At 47.9% G+C, this 26,815-nt stretch overlaps 1 protein-coding gene across 7 annotated transcripts in view; it reads left to right on the forward strand.

Moving 5' to 3' along the window:
- FLNB (filamin B) overlaps positions 1-26,815 on the forward strand; it is an 87,809-nt gene that overhangs the window by 28,838 nt on the left and 32,156 nt on the right. For all 7 annotated transcript variants that reach the window (XM_040568792.1, XM_040568785.1, XM_040568790.1 and 4 more), the window contains 17 exons: positions 10,721-10,969; positions 11,917-12,014; positions 12,877-13,024; positions 15,558-15,676; positions 16,386-16,463; positions 17,133-17,295; positions 18,550-18,747; positions 20,466-20,603; positions 21,714-21,840; positions 22,454-22,590; positions 22,983-23,176; positions 23,525-23,638; positions 24,160-24,303; positions 24,651-24,774; positions 25,037-25,197; positions 25,782-25,872; positions 26,127-26,296. In XM_040568792.1, the coding sequence (XP_040424726.1) occupies positions 10,721-10,969; positions 11,917-12,014; positions 12,877-13,024; positions 15,558-15,676; positions 16,386-16,463; positions 17,133-17,295; positions 18,550-18,747; positions 20,466-20,603; positions 21,714-21,840; positions 22,454-22,590; positions 22,983-23,176; positions 23,525-23,638; positions 24,160-24,303; positions 24,651-24,774; positions 25,037-25,197; positions 25,782-25,872; positions 26,127-26,296 (2,453 nt within the window). The remainder of the gene's footprint in view (positions 1-10,720; positions 10,970-11,916; positions 12,015-12,876; positions 13,025-15,557; positions 15,677-16,385; positions 16,464-17,132; positions 17,296-18,549; positions 18,748-20,465; positions 20,604-21,713; positions 21,841-22,453; positions 22,591-22,982; positions 23,177-23,524; positions 23,639-24,159; positions 24,304-24,650; positions 24,775-25,036; positions 25,198-25,781; positions 25,873-26,126; positions 26,297-26,815) is intronic.

Below are 26,815 nucleotides of genomic sequence, written 5' to 3' on the forward strand. Positions count from 1 at the left end.
CCGGAGAGGAAAGGAGGTGTCCCTCTGGGCACTGCCTGGTTCGGAAACGCTGTTAGCGGCCAGAGCCCGTTACGCGTGAGCAGCTCCCGACAAAGTTGGGCTAGGCTGGCTGCGTCAGATGGGCAGAGCTGCTGCTGGTTAGCAGCGGGCCTGCAGGCGGTGGGAGCCCATGCACGGAGCTGGAGAGCGTCCGAAGCAGTCGTCTTAGAGCTTTGCTGTGCAGCGAGCACCAGGCAGGGACGGGGTGCTGGGGCGGGAGGTGTGGGTACGTGCTCTGCACGGGCGCGTGTGGTGCAGCCGTGGCTGATGTGTGCTGAGGCTGTGCCATTAATCCCATATGGTCCTCCTTAAGGTGCTCAGAGACCACCCATGCGACCGTGCCTCTCCGTGGATCTGCCACCGCTCTCCTGCATCTGAGGGCTCCTCTTGCACGGGGTCTGTCTGATCGCGGCTGCCACCGGTGGGTGAATTCCCTGGACCTCGAGCCAGGCGGCTGTTCTGGTGTTAGCAGCTTCTGGCTGAAGCTGTGTAAACCCAGTGCTGTCCTGTGCAGGATGTTCAGCACGCAGGTCTTAAATCCTGACCGTGCAGGGGCAAGCCTTGTGCTTGGTGCTCCATGTAGGTGGAAGTGTGTGTGCTGCTGGGCTGTACAGGTGTGTGGAATTGCTGCCGAAGATGGGATGGGCACGGTGTCCAGTGGAGGGGAGGGCAGGTATCTGTTTATGAAAGGTAGTGAGGAGCTAACATCTAGCTGGATGCAAAAGCACAAAGACATTTTCACAGCAGTCATGGAAAAGCAGTACAGCCGTGCAGCGTACTTGAAAAACAAAACAAAACCCAACAACTACCCTCAAACCCTGGAACGAATCCCCCACGTGTGAATAGAGCTAGGGGCTCAGGGTTGTTGGCTCCCGCAGGTGGCAGAGGGGTGGCAGGGGCACGTGGCCACAGGGAGCAGCCTGCTCTGTGAGGGTTCGTCACCCCTCTGGGTGGGCACACACACTTGTGGCAGTGCTCGGAGGCACAACGGCAGCTGGCCCCGGTGCTTTGTGCCATCGTGGTGGCACCCAGTGGCAGCGGGTGGTTGCTGAGCCTGACCCTTGGCTGAGATGGGGTGACGGGGTGTTTGCTGGTGGCAGCGTGTGGCTGTAGGGCTGCTTTCGGTGCTGTGTGGTCATGCTGAGAGTGCGTACCTGCCTCAATGCCAACATGAGTCGTTAAAATGGCTCAGGTGTTGGAGAGAGGTTTTCAAAGTAATTGGCGCTCTCTGTAGTGAGGATGTGATTGTAGAGATTAATCACGTTTCCTCCCGCTTCTTGGAGAAGTGGTAGGACAGGGAGCTGACCTGCTGGTAAGTTCTGGGGTAAGTTTATCACTAAGCTGCAGACAGCTATAGAGCATCTGTAACAGGGTTTCTGTGCTTAAATGCTTCCAGAAAAACCTGGAGCTGTGCTGTGAGGTGCTCAGCATCAGAGAACGTCAAGGCTTGGACAAGCCACAAATCCTTTCAGTAGCTGAAATACCTGGCAGGATATTTTTTTGACGTGTTAAACAGCCCAGGAGCACAAAGCGTGCTCTGATCTTGAGCTCCTTGGTGCTGCAGCACAAAGTGGGGATTGGTGGAGCCATGCAGGGCTGCATGAATGGGAATTTCCTTCAGACGGTCCTGTGACAATACAATGGTTCTGCTTTTCAGGTGGAAAAATTGAATCTCGGTGTATGTTGTGGCCAAGGATTTCCCCAAACAGCAATCACTTCTGATAATTTCCAACGTGTTGGTTTTGGCTTCAGGAACTCCATCCACTGCAGCCTCCGTGCCTGGCGTCTGCGGCCCAGAAGGCATTAGGCAGCCCTATCTGAATGGGCTCATTTATCTCGGCACAGCTCTCCGTGCTGTTTCTTACAACTGTCCTGACCTACCCGCAGTGTGAGTAAACACGCTCCTCAGGAGCGCAGAGGTCACCCTGGCGTCTGGAAACCTCCGCGCTGCTTGCTCCTGTTCGGCCTCGCCGCTCTCGGTGCGGGTGCCTGTGCTGGGGACAGAGGGTGTGGCTGGAGATGGGAAGAGTCGGGCTCTTGGGAAAGCAGAGCCTTTCCCAAGCAGATGCAACACAGCTTGCTGCACTGGACATGCACAGCTCTGGGGCTGAGCTCCGTGGAGGTGATGGCGTTAATGCCATCGGGATCTGGCCTGCTGGGGTCTCTGATGGCCCTGGGAGGTTTTTGCAAAAACTAGTCAGGTTTTTAACTTGGATGCAACCTGATGCGAACCAGGGTGGTTTAGGGCTATCTTAATCCTGCAGAGGTGGTTACAGGGCTCTCCTCCTTTAGAGAAAATACTGAGTTTTGTTGTTAAACTTGCAGACGTCTAACTGCGTGGCTGTTTTTATCAGTTCAGCCTTGCTGATCAAGGCTGGGTTTTCTGGTTGTGTAAGCCCGTGGTGTGTTGTGAGAAGGCGTTTTTTGTTTGCATGCATGCAGTAATGTCCTCCAGTTTATCAGACAAACATTTCTCACTAAGCTTAGTCAAATGCAAAATTGTCTAAAATCTTCATGTCTCGCTTAAAATGGAACTTAATTCCCCTGAATCGGGTGGCAGTGTTGCTGACTTGGATGTACGAGCTCACTGTGGCGGAGGGCAGAGGCTCGCTGTGCCGTAGCAATGTGCTGACCCGTGGTGAGCGGAGACCTGAAGTAGGGTCGTTCCCCTCACCCTGCCCCGCGTCCGGAGGAGGGCCGTGTGGTTTGTGCCACGGCACTTGGTTTTGGCAGCAGAGGTGAGCATTTCTCCTGGCTAACCTAACAGGATATGGCGAAGGCAGGAAAACACCTTCCTCCTTGCCCCCTCTCCATCGCTTCACAGCAATCCACTTCCCAGCAGCTCACTCCCAAGCCACAGGGACTTTCCTTCGCACGAATTCCTGGATGATTAGTCACCGCTGGGATGCCTTGCGCCGACTGTCCTTCCAGCCTTTGGTGCTTCCCTCCCGGCCGATGGGGACGTGCGGCGGTGTGGGCGCATTCCCACGCCTTCCATGGCCTTTCCCAGGCCACTCGTCCCCCGTGGGCTCGCTGCGGTCACTCGCCGCTATGGGGACGGGGGCTGCTGCCAGCACCCTTCCCCACGTGCCAGTGGGGAGATTCAACACCCCTCGTGAACCAAACCCTCCGTCTGCATCGCACGGGGTGGTTCGTAGGGGCTGCCAGCCTCCGCAGCCACCTTCCACTCCTTCCTCCACCCAACAGCAGGGCTCTGCAGCCGAGGGTGGCTGGGCCAGCGATGCAGGGCACATCCCCAGCGGAGGCGAGCGGGAGCCGCGGTGGCCCGGCCGGCACCGGCGGAGCGTGGGGATGAGCTCAGCAGCAGGGAATGCGCTTTGTTCGGCGCGCGGGGCCGCGGCCGGGCGGTTTCGGCGGTGATGTCACGGCCCGCAGCGTGTCGCGGCAGGCCTGCTGCCCGTCGCGATCCGCGGGGGGCTTGCAGGAGCCGGCGGCGTTGGGGTTCCGGCAGTGCCGTGCCAGGGCTTGCTGGCCGAGCCAGAGCCTGGGGTCAGACTGTGGTGGTGGCACGGGCTGGGGCTGGCACGCTGCCCCACAGGGCTGGCTGGCAGTGAATAAGTTCAGACTGACTTTTTTTTTTTTTTTTTGCCCTGAAAAGATCGTTCAGATCGTTAGTGTGGTGTTCCTGTGCACGGCGTGGTGGCTGGGTGTCTGTATCCCTGGTCCTCCTGCTGCAAGCCAAAACCTGCTTGGCAACGAGCAGCTGAGTCTTAAAGAGCCGGCATGGACAGCAGCTCTTAGTCTTCTGCTCTGCTTCCTTGCTCTCTGTCAGTCCATCCCAGCAGCTTGCAGGCTATACCAAGTCCTCCTGACATCTCTGAAAGTGCTTTTCCTGAGCAACCTGGCCTGAGCACAGCCGGTGTGTCCTCGTGCTCCGTGGCAGTGCCACCAAGCCCAGGTGTCCCCAATGCCTTCTCCTGCGAGAGCTGGTGGTATATGGATGTCCTCAGGGAGCACTTGCCGCAGGAGTCAGGAAGGTGTGCGCCAGCAGCTGCCGCGTGTGGCTCTTCCTGAAGGCACATTTTCCTTGCGTCCATAACTTGGTACATGGCTCTGAAGGCAACAAACGCCCTAGTGTAGTGAGAGTATGAAGGAATTTGATCATAAGCCACCTGTAGTCTTTTGTTTTTCCTCCACTCCTACCCCAACAGTTCCCAACTTTGAAATTTGTGACTTCTCCTCCCAACCCTATTGGGTTTCCACTTACTTTTGGAGAAACTGGGTTGGTGGCTGTGGCTATTACACTGCTGGCTTAGATTCACCTCTTCTGCTGGCTTACACCTCACTCTTCTGGATGTGAGAAGTCAGCGGCCTCTAGGTGCCCACTAAGTTGGGCAGAGCTGTTTTAATCTGTATTTCATTGTGAGCCCAACTGGTTTGATTCTTTAGTCCTTTCTGTATTAAAGGCCTGTTTGATTCTTTTGTCAAGCCTACGCTGGGGGGTGGAATTTGACCTTATTTTTCCAGTTGCCTGTTCCACCTCCTGAGAGATCCTTCCAAGGACACAGCGTGCAGGAATGAGAATTCCGGGGCATGGATGCAGTAGCTGCCTGAAGATTGCTCGCTGGTCTGGAGGGTTTCAAATCGAGTTAAAGTAAAAAAAAACAAAACAAAACAAAAAAACCCTTCCCTGAGTTGCAGGGTTTAATCTCCTAAATACAAAGGTGAGCCTTTCATAGAGGAATCTTATAAATTTCTTAATAATTGGATACCCTGGTAGGCACAGAGGAAAGTCATTTCCCTCCTCTTGCAAAAAAAAAAAAAAAAAAAAAAAAAAAAAACATTTTCCATCCTCCTGTGTCCAGATGAACACTCAGTGTTTTTGGTCCTCCAGTGTAATGCCGTCCCCCTTGGAAAATTCCCCTTGTGGAAAGCTTGGTGGAGCCGATGTGCGCCTGGTGTCACTTACGCTTCCTGAAGGTGTGGACGGTGCCCCGAGGCTGGTTAGTAAAGCTGTGGCTGTGCTCAGTCTTGGCACGGTGCAAAGCTGGAGCTGGAGGTGAGGAGGTGACCACCTGCCGGCGTTCAGGTGAGCTGGGTGCGGAGGAGGAGCTCTCCCACGGGTCACAGCACACTGCAAACACGGCTGAGAAGCCGCGATGCGGTCAGGCTGGAGCGCGTTGCCGTTAGAGGCTACCAGGTCATAGCTGGGAATCCAAGAAACTGGCTGGAATTCAGCGGCTGTGGTGCCAACTATGTGAGACGAGCACAGCCTGTGCTTCCCCTGGGTGAGCCGAGCGTGTGCGGCCAGGCGACAGCTCTGCACTGAGCCCTGAGGAGCTGAGAGGTGCACCTAGGCTTAAGGGGTCATTGAAGGAAATGGTTGAAGCATGTTCTCAAAGCACAGAGAAACCCGTGTAATTGATTTACAGACATATTATCCCTGCAGAGGATGTTGCTAATGTCTTTAGCAGCCACGGTAAGCCTGTGAACACATACTGTATGCTTCAGCAAGGAATTTCCTTAGCTTGCTCAGCTCCATCTCATCTGCATACTTCTGTTCGGCGTGCACAGCATGGAGAAGGGCTTTGAAGCTTGGTTCCGTGCTCAGTTTTAACTGTTGCAGAATATAAAGCCCTAATGAGTGCTTAACTTTCGCTCTCCCCTCCCAAGTTGCTATAACTGTTCAATAATATTTGAGAATAATTAGAGGTGGGAGAGTGCTCACAAGCTGCAGGACAGCAGGATTTAAAATTCCTAAGATGTGGGCATAAGCGATGATAAGTAACCGAGATGAACTTTGCACTATACAAAGTTCCTTCCGCGTCTGGAAATATGGAGAAAGTGCTGTCGTTGGAACCACGCCTTTGTCTTCTGTTAAGGACCAGGCATTTTGGGTTTGTCTTCTTTCTTAAATTGTAAATGTAGCTGACATCAAGATGGGAGAGGGCGACAGCTTTGTAGAGGACCTGCATGTGAATATTTATCCTGGTTGTGACAGAACTTGCATGTGTGAAGACCAACAGCAAAACTTGAGATGACTTTGCTGAGAATGATCTAGCAACTGCAGCTTAGCTAAGAAACTGTTTTAAATTCACTACTCTGAGTTGGTTTTTCAGTCCTTCATTTGTTTCACAAGACTTATCATAGTCTGTGTTAGTAGCTTAGTTTAGTGAGGAAACTGTCTGCTGCGGTAGCTTATCTTGCTTCCACTAATTGTCCAACGAAAATGACTTGCAGTTCTGCTATAGGGCAGAGTTCAAGGAGCCTCGCCACAGCTGAGTGTAATTCAGCTTCGTCTGAATGTAAGGCAGACTTGCACATGAGCAAAAGATACCATTCCAAGACTTATTTGCAAGATAGTTTTTTTTTTCAAATTGTAGAATAATTTTATTTTGAAGAGACCTGCAGGGATCATGGACTCGTAATGGACTTACATGACCTGTGGGCCCCTTCCAGCTCGGGATATTCTGTTTCTTTATAGTCCAAGCCACGTATTTGTAGGTTCAGCTCGTTCAGGTTGCTCAAGGCTGCATCCATTGAGTTTGAATATCTCAGAGGATGGAGACCTTATGGCCTGCCTGGGCTCCTGTTCCAGTACGCAGCAGCCGTAATGGAGAAGACTTTCCCCTTTTTCCCAGAAATCTGCTTGGAATTTTCCATGTTGCAACTTGGAAGCTCTTTAGCAGAGGAGTGAGGGGCCTCCAGCACTGCACATGGGACAAGATCTTTTCATTTATTTTTTTAAACTCCAAAAACTATGCTGCTTCTAGTATAAAGCTGACTGAAATCAAGAACGTAGACAGGGCTAGGAAAAAACCTGAGCAGGATGAGTGAAGCTGTTCTGAAAGATGTATAAGAGCACAGGAATTTCACTTGAAGCACGAGCTCTTGAAGTCAAGCAATGATTATAGTCTAATATTGTTATAGCTCTGAAGAAGCTTCAAATAAATTTGTAGTGTGTCCACGGTGCTGAGGTTAAAGGCAAAAGATGCTGAATTTACTTAGCGATCTGGTGATTTAGACCCTAAGACAACTCTTACCTTACCATCCTGCTTGTAATGGCACAGAACTGGGTGGAATTCAGAGATCTGTACCAGAAGAGGTGAATTTGCAAGCTTCGGATCAAGGCCAGGTTTCAGTTTTGGCTCTTTCTCTTGGGGCAGCTGCAGGTCCGAACGCAGAGCACCAAGTTCTGCAGCGTTGGCTCTTTTCCATGTGGTATGTTGGGTCCTGAGGTCTGTTGTGGCCCAAGCTGTAAGAATGGCACACATTTGTTTTGGGATGGCCACGTTTTGGGCTCCAATGAGTTACGTTGCTGGCTTGGAACTAGACACTGTAATGTCTTTGTGCTGCAAAGACTGCAGTGTTAACAGTCCAAGTGTAACATATCATATTAATATTTAGTATAGAGCAACAATTATAAATCAGCTCGAGCAGTTAAAACTTGGTTCCTTTTCAAGGCTGGAATTGGTGGCGTGTACTGCAGGCCTATGGAATCTCCATAATCCATTTTTTGGGCTGGTTGCCACTTAGTTAATAGGATAATAAAAGGGTAAGAATTACAATCTAGACTCTGAGGTGTGATGGGGGAAGCAAACCAGCTCTGGTTCGGTCTGTTTTCCTCTTTACCCTACCGGGCAGCCACTTAAATCCTAATAGCTGACTAAGAAGCAGGATACTCCTACATAAAACTTAATGTAGCAGGCTATATATAGGCTTTTTTTTTTCTTCTTTCTTTCTTAAAACAGAAGAGTGAGTGCTTGCTTGTTCAGCGCCGGCATTGGTTCTGCAGAACAGCTTACGTCCCGCTGGCAGGCCTTCCCGAGCAGCCGGCGGGTCGGCAGGGCCTAGCGCCGCGCTGGCAGCCCGGCCTCGCTGTGTCCCTGCGGGCCGCCAGGCCGTGCCGTGGGAGGAAGGCGGCGTGAGGCGTGCGGCGCTGTTGGGGTTGGATTGCTGTCCGCATCTTTCGCAGGAGGAAAGCGAGTTGCAGTTCTAGTGTAACCCGAGTTAAAATGTGCGTTGAACGGGGTAGGTGGGGATAAAGGTTCCTGGTAAAGGTGAACGTGGGGGTTTCTGCTTGTTCTGCTGCCTGCGGGTTGTGGACCAGGTCTCTGGCCGTGATGCTTGCAGATGTTCTGGAAGTGGTCATGTAGCAGCATTCACAGCCTGCAACTGAGCGTCAGCGGTACTTGCACGTACCAGGCCAAATATTTTGAATTCTAATGCAAAAAAAAATCAAACAAAAAAACCACCAACCCCCTTGGTTGCCTTAGGTGGCACTAGTAAAGCTGGGTGTCTGTTCCCAGCTGGGCTCGAGTCCAAGGTAGGCATCTCCCAGTGGCTCCACCAGCGTATGCGTAAGTGGGTCTTGCAGATGTTCACTTAGGCGTCATAACATGAATGAAGTAAATCATGCAGATCACGCTTTCACAAAAATGCTTACCTCAAACTGCCTGCAGTGGTCTCGGTGGGTGAGGTGTGAGGAGGGTCTCTGCAGCAGCGTTGTAATCCTGAGGGAGTGACCGCAGGAGGTGGATGTCTCTGCTGCAAATGTACCGTGAGCTCCAGGGGAGTCGTTGAGGAAACGTAGTTTGAAAGGCTCTGTAAAGCTTCAGTGGAGATTGTATGAGTAATAAGTATGTCTAAAAGTAGCGTTTGTGGTAGGAAAGCAGTGCTGCAAGATCTGCTCTTTGTATCATTCATTTTCCACTCTGGTACCGCCAGGAAAAGTGGCTTGAAGCAAACCAGGGAATGGGGGAATTCCACTGGAAAACCGGCCGAGCTGGGGTACGCGACAGTGCCTGGAGTCGTAATTGCTGGTGCTTAAGTGTCATTGGAAACAATTTTGTTTTTCACCACTCCAAACTTGTGGTTGTTTTACACTGGCGGTGTGCGCGTAGAGCTGGTGGGGACGGCTGCAGGCGTGGTGGTGCTGAACTGGCTCTTCTGGAGACTGAGTACTCTGGTGGGGCTGAGCGTCACACTGTTGCTTTGGGCTCTGGTTTCTTCTTGAACCTCAGCACGTCCTTTTGCAGCGTGTTGGAGATAGTGGTGATGAGCTGTGGGTGGGAAGCCGGGATGCATCCCTGCAGGCAGGGTGCGTGGGTGCTCTGCGCGGCGCCGCTAGGGTCTCGCCTGCCTTCTGCAGCTCTCCTCCCCACCCCAAATGGAAGCAGACAAGTCCTCCTGCAAGCAGGCTTGGAAAAAATGACATCATGAGATCCTTATGCGCGTCAGGAAGTGCGGAGACTGAAAAAGCAAACCGACTTTGCTAACCAAGTACTGCTGCGGGAATGACACCGGCCCTGGGGAGGAAGAGCCGTCCCGCTCCTGCTGCGGCCTTTTCCTGCCCTCGGGCAGCCACCCGCCGAGCCTCGTGAGATGGAGGTTCCTGTGCTGCAGCAGAAGCCCTCGTGCACGGGCTCTTAACCCTGCTCAAGGACCTCTGCTGTGTCCTGCCCTCGGAGGTGGCAGTGGGGCTGGAGGAAGCCGCTTGGCTGCCGCAGTGACCGCGGCACGTCTGTGCAGAGACACATTTATGTGCCGTAAACACGAGACGGGCTATCCTTTATCCCGAGTAACATGTCTGCTCGAGGTGGCTGTCCTGCTGGCTTTCATCCCCGGGAATGTGGCTGGCTTTCTGAGACGAGTTTACGTGTAATACACTAAATCATTGCTGCATCCACTCTAGTAAAAATGCCGATGTCAGGATAAATCCCAGACTAAAGCTCAGAGACGTTTCTGGCATGAGGATGCGATGGCCAGCCGTGTGCTCCAGTGCAGTATTATGGAGGTTGGTCCTGCCATGAGACAGAGATGCTCTGGCACTGCTGGTCATGTCTTGGCACGCTCCAGCCCGTGGTTCCAGTTCGCAGAGCTCTGGCACCATGTGAAGCCTGCCAGCAAGGTCTGGGGGTCACTGCCATGGAAAATGTAGTTATGCCTTTGGCTCTGGTACAGGAGATGTTCCCTTTGAACTGATTAGGGAACGATCTCGCTCTGCTGAACAGCTTGCCCTTCACACGGGAGGAGGCAGGCGGAGGGACACGAGGCCAGCTGTGGCGCTGGTGCTAGGAGATGGCACTGCTTGCGCAAGGCAGACTTTCACCTCAAGCCGGTAATTAAAATCCACCAGGGCTTAATCACTTCCTGGCTATCTATCTCATGTCTCAGAGTGAATGTGAAATCAGCTCTGAGCAGCTATGTGCCAGACACTTATCATATCCTGTAAGATTAGTCAAAACTGATATTAAAAAAAAGAAAGGCAAATAAAATCTGAGCAAAACGAGATGTTAGCTATCCACAAAGATAAAATGCCATTCAAGGTCTGATGTTAGGGTACTATCTGCTTGGGACATACTGACCTATTGTGAAACTGTCTGAGCATTAACAGCTTCATCTGAGCATTGGGTTAAAGGGAGTGCCCTGGTGCGTACTGTTCTTGGTAGCTGTTCCCTATAATCACTTTATTTTGAAAGTCAAGACCTTCTTGTATTGATAGCATGTATTGATAATTTGCTGTGCATGAAAAGATCACTTGGTCTGAGGCCATCCTGTAGCGTTGCAGAGCAGCCCTTGTTTGGCTGAGCTTGGACAAACCGAGGGTGTTGCTGAGCACATGCTTGTGGTGGCCTGCAGGATTCTCTCCTTGATTACATGAGTGCAGTACTTAAGAACATACTGAGAAATAATGAGATGCATGTCTTTTGTCTTCCAGATAGTAAAGCCATAGTTGACGGAAACTTGAAGTTGATCCTTGGCCTAATATGGACCCTGATCCTCCACTACTCGATTTCCATGCCCGTGTGGGAGGATGAGGGTGATGATGATGCAAAAAAGCAGACCCCGAAGCAGAGGCTGCTGGGCTGGATTCAGAACAAAATTCCTTACTTGCCAATCACGAACTTCAACCAGAACTGGCAGGATGGCAAAGCACTGGGGGCTCTTGTTGACAGTTGTGCTCCAGGTAAGTCCTTTGCTCTGATGGTCAATGTTCTCTTGCTCTCTCTTCTTGTGCCTGATCTGCTGCTCATGAAGGAGGAGGTTTTTCAGCGCTGTGCTGGAGGCTGTTGAGCAACAGCAAGGCTGTTGAGAAAACTCAATTCCAAAGAGGCCAGTTGCTGGGCAGCACATTGTAGAAGACCTGGCCAAGAGAAATACTGGCCTCAAGCAGAGTGCATGACTGCTTTGTTGGAGGTGCCGCCTCTAAGTTTTGTATCGGGTGCACGGGACGAAGGCGCAAATGCTGGCTCCCAAATGGCAGAAAGTTCCCACAGCAAGTGCCAGCAGCCTTTCAACTTCAAGGTTTCGTGTGTCCTCTTAAAATAGGGCTGCACAGGGAGAGCGGGCAGCCAAAAGCTGCACACTACCTGCAGCTTCAGTGTTTAGCAAGTTACGGCTGTGCTGCTTAAAGCGAACAATGTGATGAAGTGTGAAAAAGGCAGTTTCCTCACTTCCTCGTAATACAGCCTCGCTAATGCTATCGGGGGTTCTATGGCAGGCAGCTGAAATTTGCTTGCTGAAATTTGCCACAGGAGAACCACCAGAACATAAAGGATCCGTAGATGTATTTGTGCTGAATTTAGGGCAGTGTCTTCCACAATTTAAATTTAAAGCCATGCATTGTGTGGCTGTCTAAAATGATACACGTCTCTTCTGCTGACAGGCAAGATGGGAGGGAGACTTTTTGAACCGGCTTTTTAATACTTTGCTGGAAGAGCCCCTGGAGATGGTGGTGATTGTCCAAGAAGCATTTCAGTGAGCAGTTTTGCTCACCCCATTTTGGTTACATTTATGAGGGTCCAAATGTCTTTATGGTAGCGTAATACAAGTAGTTACAGAGGTTATACCTGGCTTCTTTAGCTAAGGAAGCTTCTCTGCAGATGACACCTAATGACTGAAATGTATTTGCAGGCCTGTGCCCTGACTGGGAGACCTGGGACCCGAGCAAACCCGTTGACAACGCTCGCGAGGCCATGCAACAGGCGGATGACTGGCTGGGTGTGCCGCAGGTAAGGCACTGCGGGAGGCGCAGCGCTGGGCTTTGTACTTGCAGCTAGCTTGAACTGAGATTGGGAAAAACAGGTGAAAAAGTTACAGTTCATTTAAGCAAAAGTGCCTGAGAGGACAAATTTTAATGAAAAACACTATTATATTTCGGTGCTCCAGTTGTGAGTTTTTATTTCTTTGTGTCTCTGCTGAAGGTAGCCAGTGTTGCAGCATGTAGGTGGAGTGGGGGAAAAGTGCACATTTAGTGATGCTTGCCTTATTAGTCCATGGAGTGAGTCTGTTCAGCTGCATTGAATTCTGTACAAGAAAAACTCACTGGGCTACAAAATCATCTGCAAAGATGACTTCTAAACAGAGAACAATATATTTGCAGACCAGTTTGTTTTCATGCTGATAAAGCTGGACAAAAGTGCTGAAGTCTCTGGAGCTGTTGGAGCAGCTTGTACCTTGGGAGCTCGAAAAGAAACTGGTCACAAGTCTCACTTCAGGGCTGTTGCACGCAGAATTCTGATTTCTTGATTCTCTCAGTTTCAGTTATCCCTGTGCTGCTTTTTGGGGTGAACATGGCTGCAGCTGTCTTGGCGTGCTACCATTCAGCTTGTCACAGTCTCCTGACAACCCCTAGATAATGAACGTGCAAAAACCCCCTGCCTCCCAAATCACATTGGGACCATAATGAGCTTCTTGATTTTCTTGCCATGAGATAATAAATGAAGTAGTGTGTATCACAGGGAAATAAATGGAAGAAAGCACATTAGCGTGTGGGAGTTTTCAAATGCAAGAATTTGTGCCGTAGCTCTGTTTCTGTGTTGACATGCGGTATCCAAGCACTGATATCATATTCTTAATTGCACTGTCTTTCAGGTTATTACTCCTGAGGAAATTATCCACCCTGATGTGGATGAGCACTCTGTAATGACTTACCTGTCACAATTCCCTAAAGCCAAGCTGAAACCAGGAGCTCCTTTAAAGCCCAAACTGAATCCAAAGAAAGCAAGAGCTTATGGCAGAGGTAAGGACTCAGTAAGCTTAACCTGCGCAGAGTATTTAACTCTTCAGAAAGCTGGGTGGGGTTTTTTGCTTATGTTGAACTCCAGACCTACTGTAACAGACTTCAAAGTTTCACTTGTGTACTCTTGGTGTGGTGCCTAGTTTCAGAAATACGTGGATATAGTCCAAAAGACACTCCTAGTTCTAACATGTGAATTCCCCAAGCTCTCTGAACCTGTTTTGCAAGCTGTTGATCTTGCAGTCCACAGATGGAAGAAGCAGCATGACATGGGGGCTAAAACAACCCTGGTATGAAATTTAAGCTGGCTGTATTGCTGCTGGTGGTCAGTGATAGAGCAGCGAATGCTTCTGCTGGTAACAGCACTCCTTTAAAGAGAAAAACCTCTTTGCATCTGTGTGCATCTCTGAGCGGGCACTCTGTAGAGGCAGAGAGTCCAGTTTTCCAGACAGGTGACAATACATATTAGGGTATGCTAATTCTAAATGAGTTATTTGAATTGATTGATAAGTGTGAATACTTTGCACATGCACACAGGTGGGTTGGTAACCCTTCAAATGCTAAATAGTGCTGAGCTTTTGTTGTAAAGGTTGTATTTCCTAATTGGAATGACTCGTCCACGGTGTTTATGCAGTTGTAAATCTGCATAGACATTCGTATTTTTAACTTAGGTTTTAAATAGAAAATTCCCATAACTTCTGATGTGGTTCTACTCTAGGTTGGAATACAGTAACAGCTAAATGAATAACAGACTTTTATGTTTAATGTGCTTGGTACGTAGCAAGACATAATTTATGCAGTGCACTTTGTTCTCCATTCCGTCTTGTTTCAGACCTGCAGCCTGCTGCTGGTCCTTCAAGATTTTTAGAATTAGTGTATTTCAGAATTGGGTGTATAAAAATGGAATGGAAAGAAATGAGACTTTCCTTAGTTTGTTTTGTTTTTTCTTGATTATTTTTTTGACTTGATTTTCTATTGAAACTTAACTAGTCAAGTGGATGAGCATGCTACCTGTGCACTGATAAGCAATTACTGTAGTCAGAAGTTCAGCAGTTTCCCTACTTTAGGTTTACATCCTCTGGTGGTGGCTTGCACAGCAAACCACAGCACACGGACACATTTGTCAGACTGCGTAAATGACTGATCAGCCTGCATCAGTTTGCTAGGTCTGGCTCTAGTCACATTCACATTCTTTCAAAAATTGAAATAATTTTGCTGTCAGCTTTTCTGCATACTGTGCTCTGAAGCCATTGTAATGGAAAATATAATGGATAAGCAGCTCTTCTTGAAAGACGGATGTTTTCCCATAGTTAGTTAATCGTCAAAATTGAGTCACTGAATATAAATGACAGTTCTGACTGGTAACGTGTCAGGACTGAAAGGTGACTCCAACAGCAAGGAGCGCTGCCAAATGGGGCAGAGTCTTTTGAGCAAATAAATAACACTTCTTTATGCTTCCAGAAAAAGGTAATTGTCAAGTGTGAAGTTGGTCAGTCTTGTTTATTATTGTTTTTTTCATGTACTGAAGTAAGAACATCCTAACGTGAATCTTAGGTGCAGCACATCTCCCTGGACAATGCTGTGATTTACTCCTAGGGAGTCTGCTGTCTGCAGGCTTGCTGTGAATGAGCCTGTGGAGGTAGCATGCAGATCATGAGTGACGCATGATGAGTTCTCAGTTAACCAACCAAAGCAGATCTCCGAGAAGAGAGAGAAATCTAGAAGATTAAACGTAGGCTAGGACAGTGCTATGACTAATGCTGTCCTGTCTGAAAGCATCTTCCGAGGATAAGCTGTCCTTGTCTTTGTGCCTGCAGGAGGAGGGATACTCAAATACTGTATTGTAATGTCTGTGCAGAGGATTGAAGATATGCAGAGTGAATTTATAGCCGTTTAAACTAGATGATAATCTAGGGGTTAGTTTGAAAGAATGAATATGTCAATTGTTAACACCTTATCAGAATGCTCAGATTTCCTAGTAAAAACACAATCTTCCTTGCATTGCTCTCAAGTTATTGTTTTCCAAAGATAAACAAGTTCAGGAATTCTGTTGTACACAACCACTTCCCTTACAATCTCTCAGACATTGCACTTTCCACTAATTGTACGACGGAGAAGTAGTGCCCACGGTTTTATGAATAAGCCGAGGAGTAATTCCCTTGGAAGAAAGATAAATAAGTCTGGGCTAGTCTGGACCAGCAGCTTTGGGAAGTTCTTCCTCCCGCCCAGTCTGACACCACCATGACAGGTGTAATGACTTGGGGCTAAGTATAGAGAGATGATGAAACCGTGCTGGTAACTGCATGCTGTAGCAGGCCCTGTGCTAAGGAATAAGGAAACTCTGATTAAGTGAAATGGAAGTGGTACTGGATTGCAGGATTTTCATGGTTTGAAGGGGTTCCTGCATGCCATTTGTACAGAGCTTACTGGCAAAATAGTTTGAGCAGCTTTCGAAGAATGGTAAATCTGAGCACTTCTGAGCACCTCTTGAGTTTTGTAGCAACAGCTAATGTGCCGCTCTGCATCTGCTTCGCAGGGATTGAGCCTCATGGGAACATGGTGAAGCAGCCTGCCATCTTCACAGTAGACACCATCAGTGCTGGGCAGGGAGACCTGATGGTCTTTGTAGAGGATCCAGAAGGAAACAGGGAAGAGGTGTGTATGCTAAATGTTTTGTTGGGAAAACAGAAAGCTAGTCTGCACACTGAAGTTTTTGCAGTAGCCTCCATCTTTCACAAGATAAGTAATCTAAAAAGAAGCTGCACGGTACCATCTATCAAAAGTGTAAGCTTCAAGTGTTCCCTCATAATTGCCTTACTGGGTGAGCCTGAAAGTCTTCACTGCCTGCAAATAAGCAACACAAGTCAAACGTCCGGTAGTTGTAGTGCTTTAGCTTGAGTGGCCAAGTACATTCTGACGGGGGTTTAGATAACACACAGCACTAAATCACTGCCCTTACTCATTCTGCAAGAATGGCTAAAGCAGCTATTTAGAAGCCATGAATCATTTTGAGTTAAAATGCTGGTTTTAATGTTTATAGAAATTTCTCATCCAAGTGCTCCACTTGATCATGTTACGACATTCCAGAAAAATACAGCTGTACATTGGACTTAATGTCTCCTCAGTTTTGGCCTGCCTTAGTAGAGCAATTAACAGCAAGGGAGGGGGCTGGGGAAAAGGTAGCGTGGTTCTCATCTAAAGACAAATCATTTTTCCATATGGAATGGGGAGTTAGCAAGTATATACCTGCTTCCGCAGAAACGTGGCTCTGACATTGCTGACTGCAGTATCAAGTGCTACCCAGTGAAGTCTTAGGCTGGTGTGCATGGGCACAGCTCGAAGGCAGATGTGTTTTCTTTCCTAGGCGAAGATAATGCCATCCAGTGACAAAAACAAGACCTATTCAGTTCAGTATGTGCCAAAGGTTACCGGACCTCACAAGGTAGGTTGTGTGTCAAATACCCAGGATTCTCTTGCTAAATGAGCTGCTTTGCTGGTTGTTAGTGTGAGCCCATGAGGGCTGCATGTTTACTAGTGGTGTAAGAGCCTCTCTGGGCATCCTAAAGGAGCAGTAACCTGATGTGGCCTTAATCCTTTGTCTGGACTATTGGGCTGTCACCTTTTCAAGGGGGAGGGTGTGCATGTGTTGGGAGAACATGTGTGGGTGTTTGAGGGAATCGGGTTTGTAGGCGGTGCAACAGCTGGCTCTCTTCTCACCTGGGGCCACTTCTTGCAGCTCATGAAACCTCATGAAAAGTTTTGTGGCTTGTCACAGAAGTGCAGAGGAGAGTATCAGGTTGTTTCTGTGAGGTGTTTCTTTGCTGATAACACTGTCTGCTGAGGGGGTTTTGCAGAGAAGGTTCTCCACCCAGCTCTGTTCCCAGGGGCCTGCAGAAGCAGGTTTTTGCTGAGTGATGCCATTGCTTGGCGCATTGATTGCTGGTCCCTACAGCCAGCCTGAAAAGATAGATACAACTCTTTGGGTTGTCCGTTACATTGTCTCTCTTGCCTCTGAGCCATGCATGCACTCAGCCTCATGCTCAGCTGTGTGGCAGTGGAGCTGAGCTCTGCCCCTGCCCCGTGGGTCGGAGCTGACGCTGTCTGTCTCCAGGTCTCGGTCCTGTTTGCCGGCCAGCACATCTCGAAGAGCCCCTTTGAAGTGAATGTTGACAAAGCCCAGGGAGATGCGAGCAAAGTGACAGCAAAGGGACCAGGATTGGAGGCAACAGGAAACATTGCCAACAAGCCTACCTACTTTGACCTCTACACTGCAGGTAAGCAGAACAAACGGGGGGCTGAAATTCTGCAGTGTCCTCAGATGTGAAGAAAGCCTAAGTCTCGGAGGAACAAACAAGCTCTAACTGAAAAGTAGATGAGGATTTGCAGCCTGTTGAGTTCAGAGGTGAAATAAGCTGCTCTGGAGGCTTTTGCTGTGGATGAAACATTTGAAGTGCTGAGCTGAGCTGAGCTGGGGCAGGAAGATGCTAAGCATTACCCAGATTTTTGCCATGAACTTGCAGAATGGTAGCAGGCAAGTTCCTGGCTGGTTTCTTCCCACTACTCATTTTAAACAGGGATGTGAAATACCCGCCTCTGAAGGATGAACTGTAAATAAACTAAATGCTTAGTGGGCTCTGTATTTAGTGTTACCGAAAAAGAATCTGATCTAGTGCTACTCTGAGTTCACACTTCACTGACAAACTGATTTCAAACTCTTCTAATTATTAGAGGACTTCTGTCTTCATTAGAACATCTCCATCACGTGGCTTGTTGCCTACTGTTAGGCCAATGCTGTAGCCTTGAGGAGTGAGTCAATAAGGTGCTGCAGCTGTCAATTCAGTTTGAACAATGCGAAACTACTTTGAGTAGTTACTTGAAGTATTAAACACTGAAATGTGCTGAGTATCATATTTTAAATTGCCTTCTACCTGAGGGTGCTCAGAAATAAATTTAAATGTGATTTTGGTGAGGGGAAGTGTTATATTCGGTCTCTTAATTGAGCGAGGGAGTGGTCTGAATCATGTAAAGGCATGTCTGGCCTCTGCAAGTGTCTGGAAAACCGTTTTTGTTGCGTGATGAGTTTAATAAAACCTGTACAGAGCAGGTGTCTGAGCAAAAGTGAATATATACAGAGAAGGATCCTTGCCCAGGCCAGGATGTCTGTTGTCTGAGCTCTTAATCTAAACTGCTCCAAAGCATGAGCAAATTGAATTGACTGAAGTTATGGGCTACTCTGTGACAGAGCAGTAGCAGTAGCATAACCAGGCCACATGTGTATCCAGTAATGTAACAAACCTTGTGGAGAGGGCCACGTAACTGGTCCTGTCAGTTTGATAGCTTCCTGGAGATGCCACCATGCTGTCTTGTCCCCACCCTGCTTCCACAGCTGATTGCTGTCAGTAGAGGCTGAAAATTTAGGCTGTGTTCAGAGATGACAGCAGAGCTGAGCCCAGGTGCTGGCTCTGATCCTGGCCGCCGCGCGCTGCCGTGGGGAAGCCAAGGCTCAGCTCGGTTGGTTTCCTTTGCAGGTGCCGGTGTGGGTGACGTGAACGTGGAAGTGGAGGATCCTCAGGGGAGAAGCCTTGCTGAAGTTACAGTAGAAGACAAAGGCAACCAAGTCTACCGCTGTGTCTACAAACCCATTCAAGCCGGTCCTCACATTGTCAAAGTGACTTTTGCAGGGGAGGCAATTCCCAAAACTCCTTGCAATGTTCTCGTTGGAGAAGGTATGCTTTTTAAAAATGCACCTAAATGTAGATGGTCACTTTTCACGTTGGGTACGATCACAGAATATGCTCAAATGTTGCCTTGGGCCTTTTCTTTACCTTTCAACATCTTAGACCTGATTTCACCGGGTCACCTGAGTGTTCACCTGGTCAAAACAGTGCTCCCTAACAGTAATACTGCTTTTGCTGTGAGAGTTTTCTTTCTGCCTAGAACTCTAAACATTAAGCTGCCCTTTGTATTTTGTTGAGATGTTTTAAGCAGCTATGCAGTATCTTGCTATTTTCCACCTTTGTTCCTCAGATTACTGTATTTACAGTTTTCCTTCCTAACTGACACCTAACTTGCTTTCTGTTCCATCCTTACGTGCTCCTATGCTTTTAGATCTCTGCTCATCTCTCCTGAGCTACCCTCCATTTGTGGAATTTTGGACTTCACTGCTAATGGCTTCATAGTTGGTAAGAGGTGTGCAGGATGCTCCGTCATGTTTGCTTTTCGTAAGCTTCTAGCCTGCAGCTTGTCCCAGCCAAAAGGGTTTTTGTTTTTGTTGGGGTTGGGGAAGAAAGTTGCAAGCAAACTGAAATGGTGTGTGACCCAGTCAGTGAAACTTGCTTAACCACAAACTGCCTGACTCAGTTGTGTAAGGGTTCCACCAGCCTTTCCCACTCCGAGGTAGGCTTGCTCACGTGTGCTCCCACCCCACCAGTTCTCAGAGCTAGCAGATGGCATGCGATCTGCGCTTGTACCGTCCGGCACGGGACATGTAGTGGTGTGGCTGCTGCCGGGGTGAGGGTAAAAGTGGTAAGCTACTGAAACATGTCAGAACCTAACGAGCAGCTTGGCAGATTGGTGCTCCTGCTGTAAGCACGGCATATTGTGGGGAAACGCATGTTGGGATTAAGCTACCGGGAAGCTGTGATTTCTAAGTCTTTTCAAACCCTCTAGGTCTCTGGAATTGAAGACCACCTGATAGTTGGATTATATAACGACAGTCGTTCCTAAGTGTGCGTTAGCTTGTTTCTGTAGCAGCTCTGCAGGCCTGGAGAAGCACTTGAGTAAAGGTGGCAAGCCTAAGGTTAAGCTCAGCCATGTGTAACCTTCTGCCCCGACCCATGACTACTTTGGTCTGTGGGGTCTTTATGGCTCTGCTTCTGTGGGTGTGAGCTGCTGCAAGCAGGGGGTTGATGTGACATCTCTTAAAGAAGCAAGTGCAGAACTTGGCTCCAGTAGTGACTGCTGTTCCAGTCTGGTGCATCTGAAGGAGAATGGCACAATAACATTGTTCACGAGGGCTTACCTGCAAAGGAGAATTTCACCCCATACTGCAGCGTGCCTCTACATGTGGCACAGTCTAAAGAAGATTGTGCCTAGTACAGTGAATATCTGGGGGTGATATCCATGGAAAAGTTTTGTTCTCGTAACTGTCATCAAATTAGAAAGCAACATGGCTTCAGAGTTGCTTTACTTCTTATATGGCTCTTGTAGGGGTTCAGTGTCACCTGGCTGCACTGAATGCTGCTGTCCAAAAGCTGGGGGACACGGACAATGGTGAGGCAGACTCTGTATGTGTTCTTCTTACTACCATAACATTAAGACTTGTGCTGCAAGCTCAGCTGTGGTTGCCCTGAGTCAACATTTAACTAAAGGTTGTTCCAAGCTGGCTAGGCTGCATGTGTTTTGAGAATCAAAGGCTGCATTGATGTCTGAAATTCCCTTGCAGCCTGCAATCCAAATGCTTGTCGTGCCACCGGTAGAGGCCTGCAACCTAAGGGCGTCCGCATCAGGGAAACAGCTGACTTCAAGGTTGATACGAGAGCAGCGGGCAGCGGAGACATCGGCGTGACTATAAAAGGACCAAGTAAGTGTGGTGGGGTGAACCTGTGCCGTGGATGGGTTTTGGGGAAGGGAGCAAAGCAGAGATTGCGAGGAGGAGCAGTGAGGAGATGGTGGCCTACTGGAACTGGCGGGGTTTGCATCACCACAGCATAACTGAGAAAATCCACACCACTGTCTGTCCTCCAAGCTTTATGGGCTCACATTGCATCTTTATCTGATCTGTAGGAGCAAGTCACACTCCAGGGTCTCTGGCAAGGTGGAAAACATGCCCTCATAAAGCTAGGAATGCCTTAGAGCAGCATCCTGGCTGCGCTGGGTGCTCAGCACTGCGTGAACAGGGAAGGAGAAGATTGAGGGAACCTGCAGGCGGGCATGGAGACGTTCTGCCAGGATCTGGCCCCAGGTCCTTCACTCTGCCACGAGCTCAGCCCACAGCACAGCAGTGCGATGGGCGCACTGGTGGCCGCTGCCTTGTGCTGGGGGGTCCTGGGGCTGCGCAGCAGTGGTGGCTGTGCTGCTGCTCCCCATTCCCCGTTTCTGGGCTCAGGGAATGGCTTTGTTTGTGTTGTACTTTGAGTCAGTCACCTCCCCCCAGGCTGAGGCTGTATTAAAAGGTGCATTGTATTGCCTTCACCTCCTCCACTCGCACAGCCTTCTGACTGTGTGGCTTCGTGCGGTTACGGGGGGGCGGGGGGAAGCAGCAGCCGTAGCGATGTAAATTTTAGTGTATTAGGCTTTTCTCCCCAGATTCTTCATCTTGAAGAAAATGAAAAGAAGGCATTCCCTGCATACTTGTGGTTGCAAAGTCTGACAAATGTTAAGCTTTTTTGTTTTAACATATGACATGCATCATACTGCAGACTAAGAAAATAAAACACAAGGGAACCTATTAAGTCTGGTAACTTAAAATACTTTCTGCTGTATTTCTTCTGGAAGTGTTTGCTGTCTTTGTCCTAGAGGGCAACTGGAACTAACTTCCTGTATAACCTGACCTTTTTTTTTTTTTTTTTCCTCTGGTGGGAGAAATTTATTCTTACAAGTTAAAATAAATACTAGAAAACATGAACTTGTCTGAGTAATTGACGGCAGGATGGAAGCTGTTAAGTTTAATGCTGAACTGATCTTTCAACAGAGGGCTTGGAGGAGCTTGTGAAACAAAAAGGCTTTATGGACGGTGTATATGCATTTGAATATTATCCAGCTACCCCAGGGAAATACATTGTCACGATTACATGGGGTGGACACAACATCCCCAAAAGGTGAGTTAGAAGTAGCGTAGTTTGAGGTTTTTGTGTCATTCAGCAGGTTGTGTAGTTGGCAGGCTTTTAAAGCAAAGCTGACTTTCGAAGAAGCTCTGGTGGGACGTTTACAGCCAGCAGTTGCTGTGACAGTTTATCTGCAGCCAGTTTTAGGGCTGCAGAGGCTTTGGGAAAGTCTTGAAAGGTGATTTGCATGAGTCTTGATAATCCCAAAATGGTGAATGCAAACCAAACCAACAAAAAAATACAAAAAAACAAAAACACACACAAAAAAAAAACCACACACACACAACCTTGATGGCTCCGGTAACTCCTGCAGCTTGAACTTCACTGTGAGTTTCTGAAGGGATCTGTTATTTTAGTGTCAGAGACTACAGCAAGCAGCGCAAACGAAGTACTTGACACTCAGGATCTGTGGTGTGAGGTGTAAGTGCATGATACATTAGATGACCTCTCTGCTAGAGAGACTGTCTGCTGGGCGCTGTGCCACCACAAGATAGCATCTGTTAATTTGGGAAATCCAGTGTGAAGCCTCATTAAAATGCCTGGGGAAAAAGCATGTATGCTGTATGTGTCCTTGTTTCTAATTCTGTGCTTTTCTTTTCTCTTGTAGCCCCTTTGAGGTTCACATAGGTCATGAAGCAGGTCCTCAGAAAGTACGAGCCTGGGGGCCAGGACTGCATGAAGGGATTGTGGGCAAATCAGCTGACTTTGTGGTAGAGTCCATTGGCACAGAAGTTGGCTCTCTTGGTATGTTACTTTACTTAGTTTGCCTGAAATACTTAAATATTGCAATGCCAGTAACAAAGTAATGAGAAATGTGAGAAGCAGTAAAACAAACTAAAAACAACAAAAAACCAAACCAAAACAGATCAGTAAGATGTTCTAGTCTAAACACGAATTTATATATCAGGGCGGAAGTCTGTACTGAAGGCAAGTCCTAGAGACAGGAGCATGCTTGTGACAGGGAATGTTTTCTGTGGTTTTGTGGGATGAGATACAGAAGGAAATGATGTTGCTGAAGAAGGGAGATAGCATAAGGAATGGTTAAGGCTAATAAAAAGCAGTTTGGGGAAACAGTGTTAGATTAGCAGCCACGACAAACCTATTGTGCAGTTGGTAAATAAGTGTTTCTTTCTCAGGCTTTGCAATAGAAGGTCCTTCTCAAGCTAAAATTGAATGTGATGACAAGAATGATGGTTCATGTGATGTAAGGTATTGGCCCAAAGAGCCTGGTGAATATGCTGTGCACATCATGTGTGATGATGAGGACATAAAAGACAGTCCTTACATGGCCTTCATCCGACCAGCTTCAGGAGACTTCAACCCGGATAAGGTAGTGTATAGAGCTCACTGTGGCATATGAGTCCTTGATAAAACTATTACAGAGATGTTTCTAAAGGCTTCTGGTAACACACTAGACTCTTAAGCTGACTCTACTTACAGCTCTGAATTTGCCATGCTCCAGCCAGATATTACTCAGCTTTTTCTAATAATACTGCTGTGGTTTCAATTAAATATAATGGAAACTTGCTGAATTAGTCAAAATTATCAACTTTCAGACAAGCCTCTGCTTGTATCCTGTGCTTCATGAATTTTGTGGGAAGGGAAGGTCTGTAGAAATAAATAGCTTAATTTTGCTGATTTCTGGACTGCAAGCTAAGACTCTTGGTTTTGTTTTCAGGTGAAGGCTTATGGTCCAGGCTTGGAGAAAACTGGCTGTATAGTGAACAATCCTGCTGAGTTCACAGTTGAAACCAAGGATGCTGGAAAAGCACCTCTGAAGATGTATGCACAGGTAAAAAGCCAAAGGCAGAGATGTGAAACTCCAGCAAAAGGGCTTTAGAACCATTGAGAAAAATGCCTTAAGTATTTCTACTCAATTACACACCACTTAATTCTGAGTGTGTAATTCTGTTGCAGCTCTGTGCTTTGATCTGTATAATGTAGTCAGGCAGCAAATCCAACTCAAGACAAGGTGACTTCTCCCTAGAGTATGAAACACATGGCTTTACTCCTGCACTTGGAGCCTCCTCAAAGAGGCAGGTTGTAATTTTCTGGAGTTGTCATTCAAAAGCACCTGGAGTGTCTTTGAGCCGGTGAATCTCAGGTGAACTTGTTGAAATATGTATTGTGAGATGATGTTAGAAATAAGCAGTTTAGTTGAGGAAGACTTACAGGAGTGTAATCTGTATGTTTCTTCAGTGTTTTTGAGCTGCAGTTCTGAGGAAAAAAACATTTTGAAAGTCTTGGGATATTCAAATTATACAAAGATTTTTGAAGTACCTGACCCTTCTGCTTATACCCCCTGCTCTTTAGGATGGAGAAGGAAACCCTATTGATATCCAGATAAAGAGCAAACCTGACGGTGTGTTTGCCTGTTCCTATGTGCCAGTTAAGCCAATCAAACATACAATTTCTGTTGTCTGGGGAGGAGCCAACGTGCCCAATAGCCCATTTAGGGTAAGTACAGATGGGGGATATTACTACTTCTATCCAAGTAGGACACTAGTGCTTAAGACTACTTGTCATTATATCTAGGATGATAAACCCCTTCTGTGATCCTGAAGAAAGTGTGCCTGTCTGTTGTCTTTTGTGGGAATATTTCCACTTGGAAAGAGCTTTCTGCTTTTGCAAGCTCACATGTTGGAGGTCTAATATCAATCCAGACGCAGCCTGGGGGAGTTAGGGCAGTTTGTTCTTACTTTGGTACTGTTTTCATATAGCCTCTGCCCAAGTAATGCTCCAGCTTGACTCTGGTCTCAAGCATGACTCAGGTGTGTGATTTGGACCCTTGTGAATCCATACAGGTCCTGATAGGTCAGGGAAGTCATCCTCAGAAAGTGAAGGTGTTCGGACCTGGTGTGGAGAGAACTGGCCTGAAAGCGAGCGAGCCAACCCACTTCACTGTTGACTGCACTGATGCAGGAGAAGGTAAAGGCAAACTGGGTTTTGCTGTGGTATCAGAACTGCAGGTCATGCAGGGGTGGGAGTTATGTTTTGTTTCCTGCTGCTGGTATTCCTTTTTTTTAAATGGAAAAACCTCAGGCAACAGAACGTTAAAATGAATTGTGATGTGATCCATTTCATCAGTTAACGTTGTGACTTGTGCAACTGCTGGAAATCAGAATGTGCTGGCTGTTTGGCTAGTGATGTCTGTACCATCTGGTGAAAAACTGCCATTTGCTTTTCCTAGGTGATGTCAGTGTTGGAATTAAGTGTGATGCTCGTGTGGTCAGCGATGAGGAAGAAGACATAGATTTTGACATTATCCACAATGCTAATGACACGTTCACAGTGAAGTATGCCCCACCTGCCGCTGGGCGCTACACTATTAAAGTGCTTTTTGCAGGAGAGGTTTGTAGTCTTCATTTTACAGCCTAATATTTCCAGAGTCTGTGTTCTCTGGCTGCATAGCACCTGGCACTCAACAGCTGACTGTGGCAATGTGCAGATGGCTCTTTTCACTTCCACTTACATGCCCCTTGTCTAGTCAGTGTTTTAAGAACTCTTTTCTCATACTTGAAGGTACACAAATAAGGGGGAGATGGCTGGAGACTATGAAGTTCAAGCAAGTAACATGTTGAGCTGGCATAGTGAGTGTGGTGTGAGTCATGGCTTACCTCCTAGGTCTAGAGGCAAGGCAAAGCTACATTCTAAATGATAGAAAACCTATCTTACTCACCAGGGAATTTGGGAATAAAAATAAGGTCTTAAAGAAAGAAGTGGGAGAGGCCCCTGCAAGCAGTCCAGCTGTTAACAATGTCCTAGACTTTGAATGCTGCTGTTCAGTAAGGCAGAGCATTTAAGTGAGGTGAAACTTTACTTAAGATGCTGCTGGAGATAACCATTTAAAGATGTTTCTGCTTTCATTTTATCTGTCTAGTTTGGGTAGTGAAGAGTGACATGGTTATGTCTAGAGCTCCATTTTTTTATTGCAGGAAATTCCTGCCAGCCCTTTCAGAGTTAAAGTGGACCCTTCACATGACGCCAGCAAAGTGAAAGCTGAAGGACCCGGGCTGAACAAAACTGGTGAGACCTAGGTTGAGATGGCATTGCTGGTGCTAGCCCATGAGCAGCTGCTGCGGGGTAGCTGCTGCCTTTCTGGACACTGCCGGGATTCAGCAATGCAGTGCTGGATACAGCTGGTTGGGGTGGCAGGCAATTGGAAAGGGCTCTGTTCCTTTGGCTTTTTGCTTGAGCAGCATTTATAGGTACTGAATGCTTCTTGAGAAGAGTTTCTGTGTGTGAACTCTGCGTAAATGAGAATTAACATTTTTCTTCAGGTGTGGAAAATGGCAAGCCAACACACTTCACCGTGTTCACTAAGGGAGCTGGAAAAGCACCACTGGATGTGCAGTTCAGCAGCCCTGTGCCAGGAGAGGCAGTGACAGATCTGGATATCATTGACAACTATGACTATTCCCACACCGTTCGGTACACCCCAATACAGCAGGTAGGTCTGACTCCTGTAGGAATACAAAAGAGAATGTCTCATGTTGCTGTAATGCCATGACTGCCTTCCCTGGTGCCTGTACACAGGGGAATTAGTGGTTAAAACCTGCCAGGATGTCCAGTTCCGCTAAGACAAAGCCTTCATGACAGAGTGAATTGGAAGCTAGTGGTACAGATTTCTGGTTTAGTTATGGGTAGCTTTTCACTGTTCTCTTTCCTGGGACCAAGTGAGTTATTGAAGCAGCAACACAGAGCTCATGTTGTCATTCCACACTGGTGATATCTCTGTGCTGCCTTATCTGTTGAAAAGGAAAAGTGGTGATCCATCCTGGGGTCTGAAACGGAGCCAGCTGCTGCACAGCTGGCCTGGCTGCTGCCACCGTCTGCAGTGCTGTAATGCTGGGGCTGCAGTGTGCCAGCTTTCAGCGAGCAGCTGCTCTGCTGCAAACCAGAACAAGGTGAAAAAGCACAGCATTTGGGCAATGGTACTGCCCCACACAAGTAGAAAAGTGAAGGAATT

The sequence above is a fragment of the Cygnus olor genome, chromosome 10 (assembly GCF_009769625.2).
Source record: "Cygnus olor isolate bCygOlo1 chromosome 10, bCygOlo1.pri.v2, whole genome shotgun sequence".
Lineage (NCBI taxonomy): Eukaryota > Metazoa > Chordata > Aves > Anseriformes > Anatidae > Cygnus > Cygnus olor.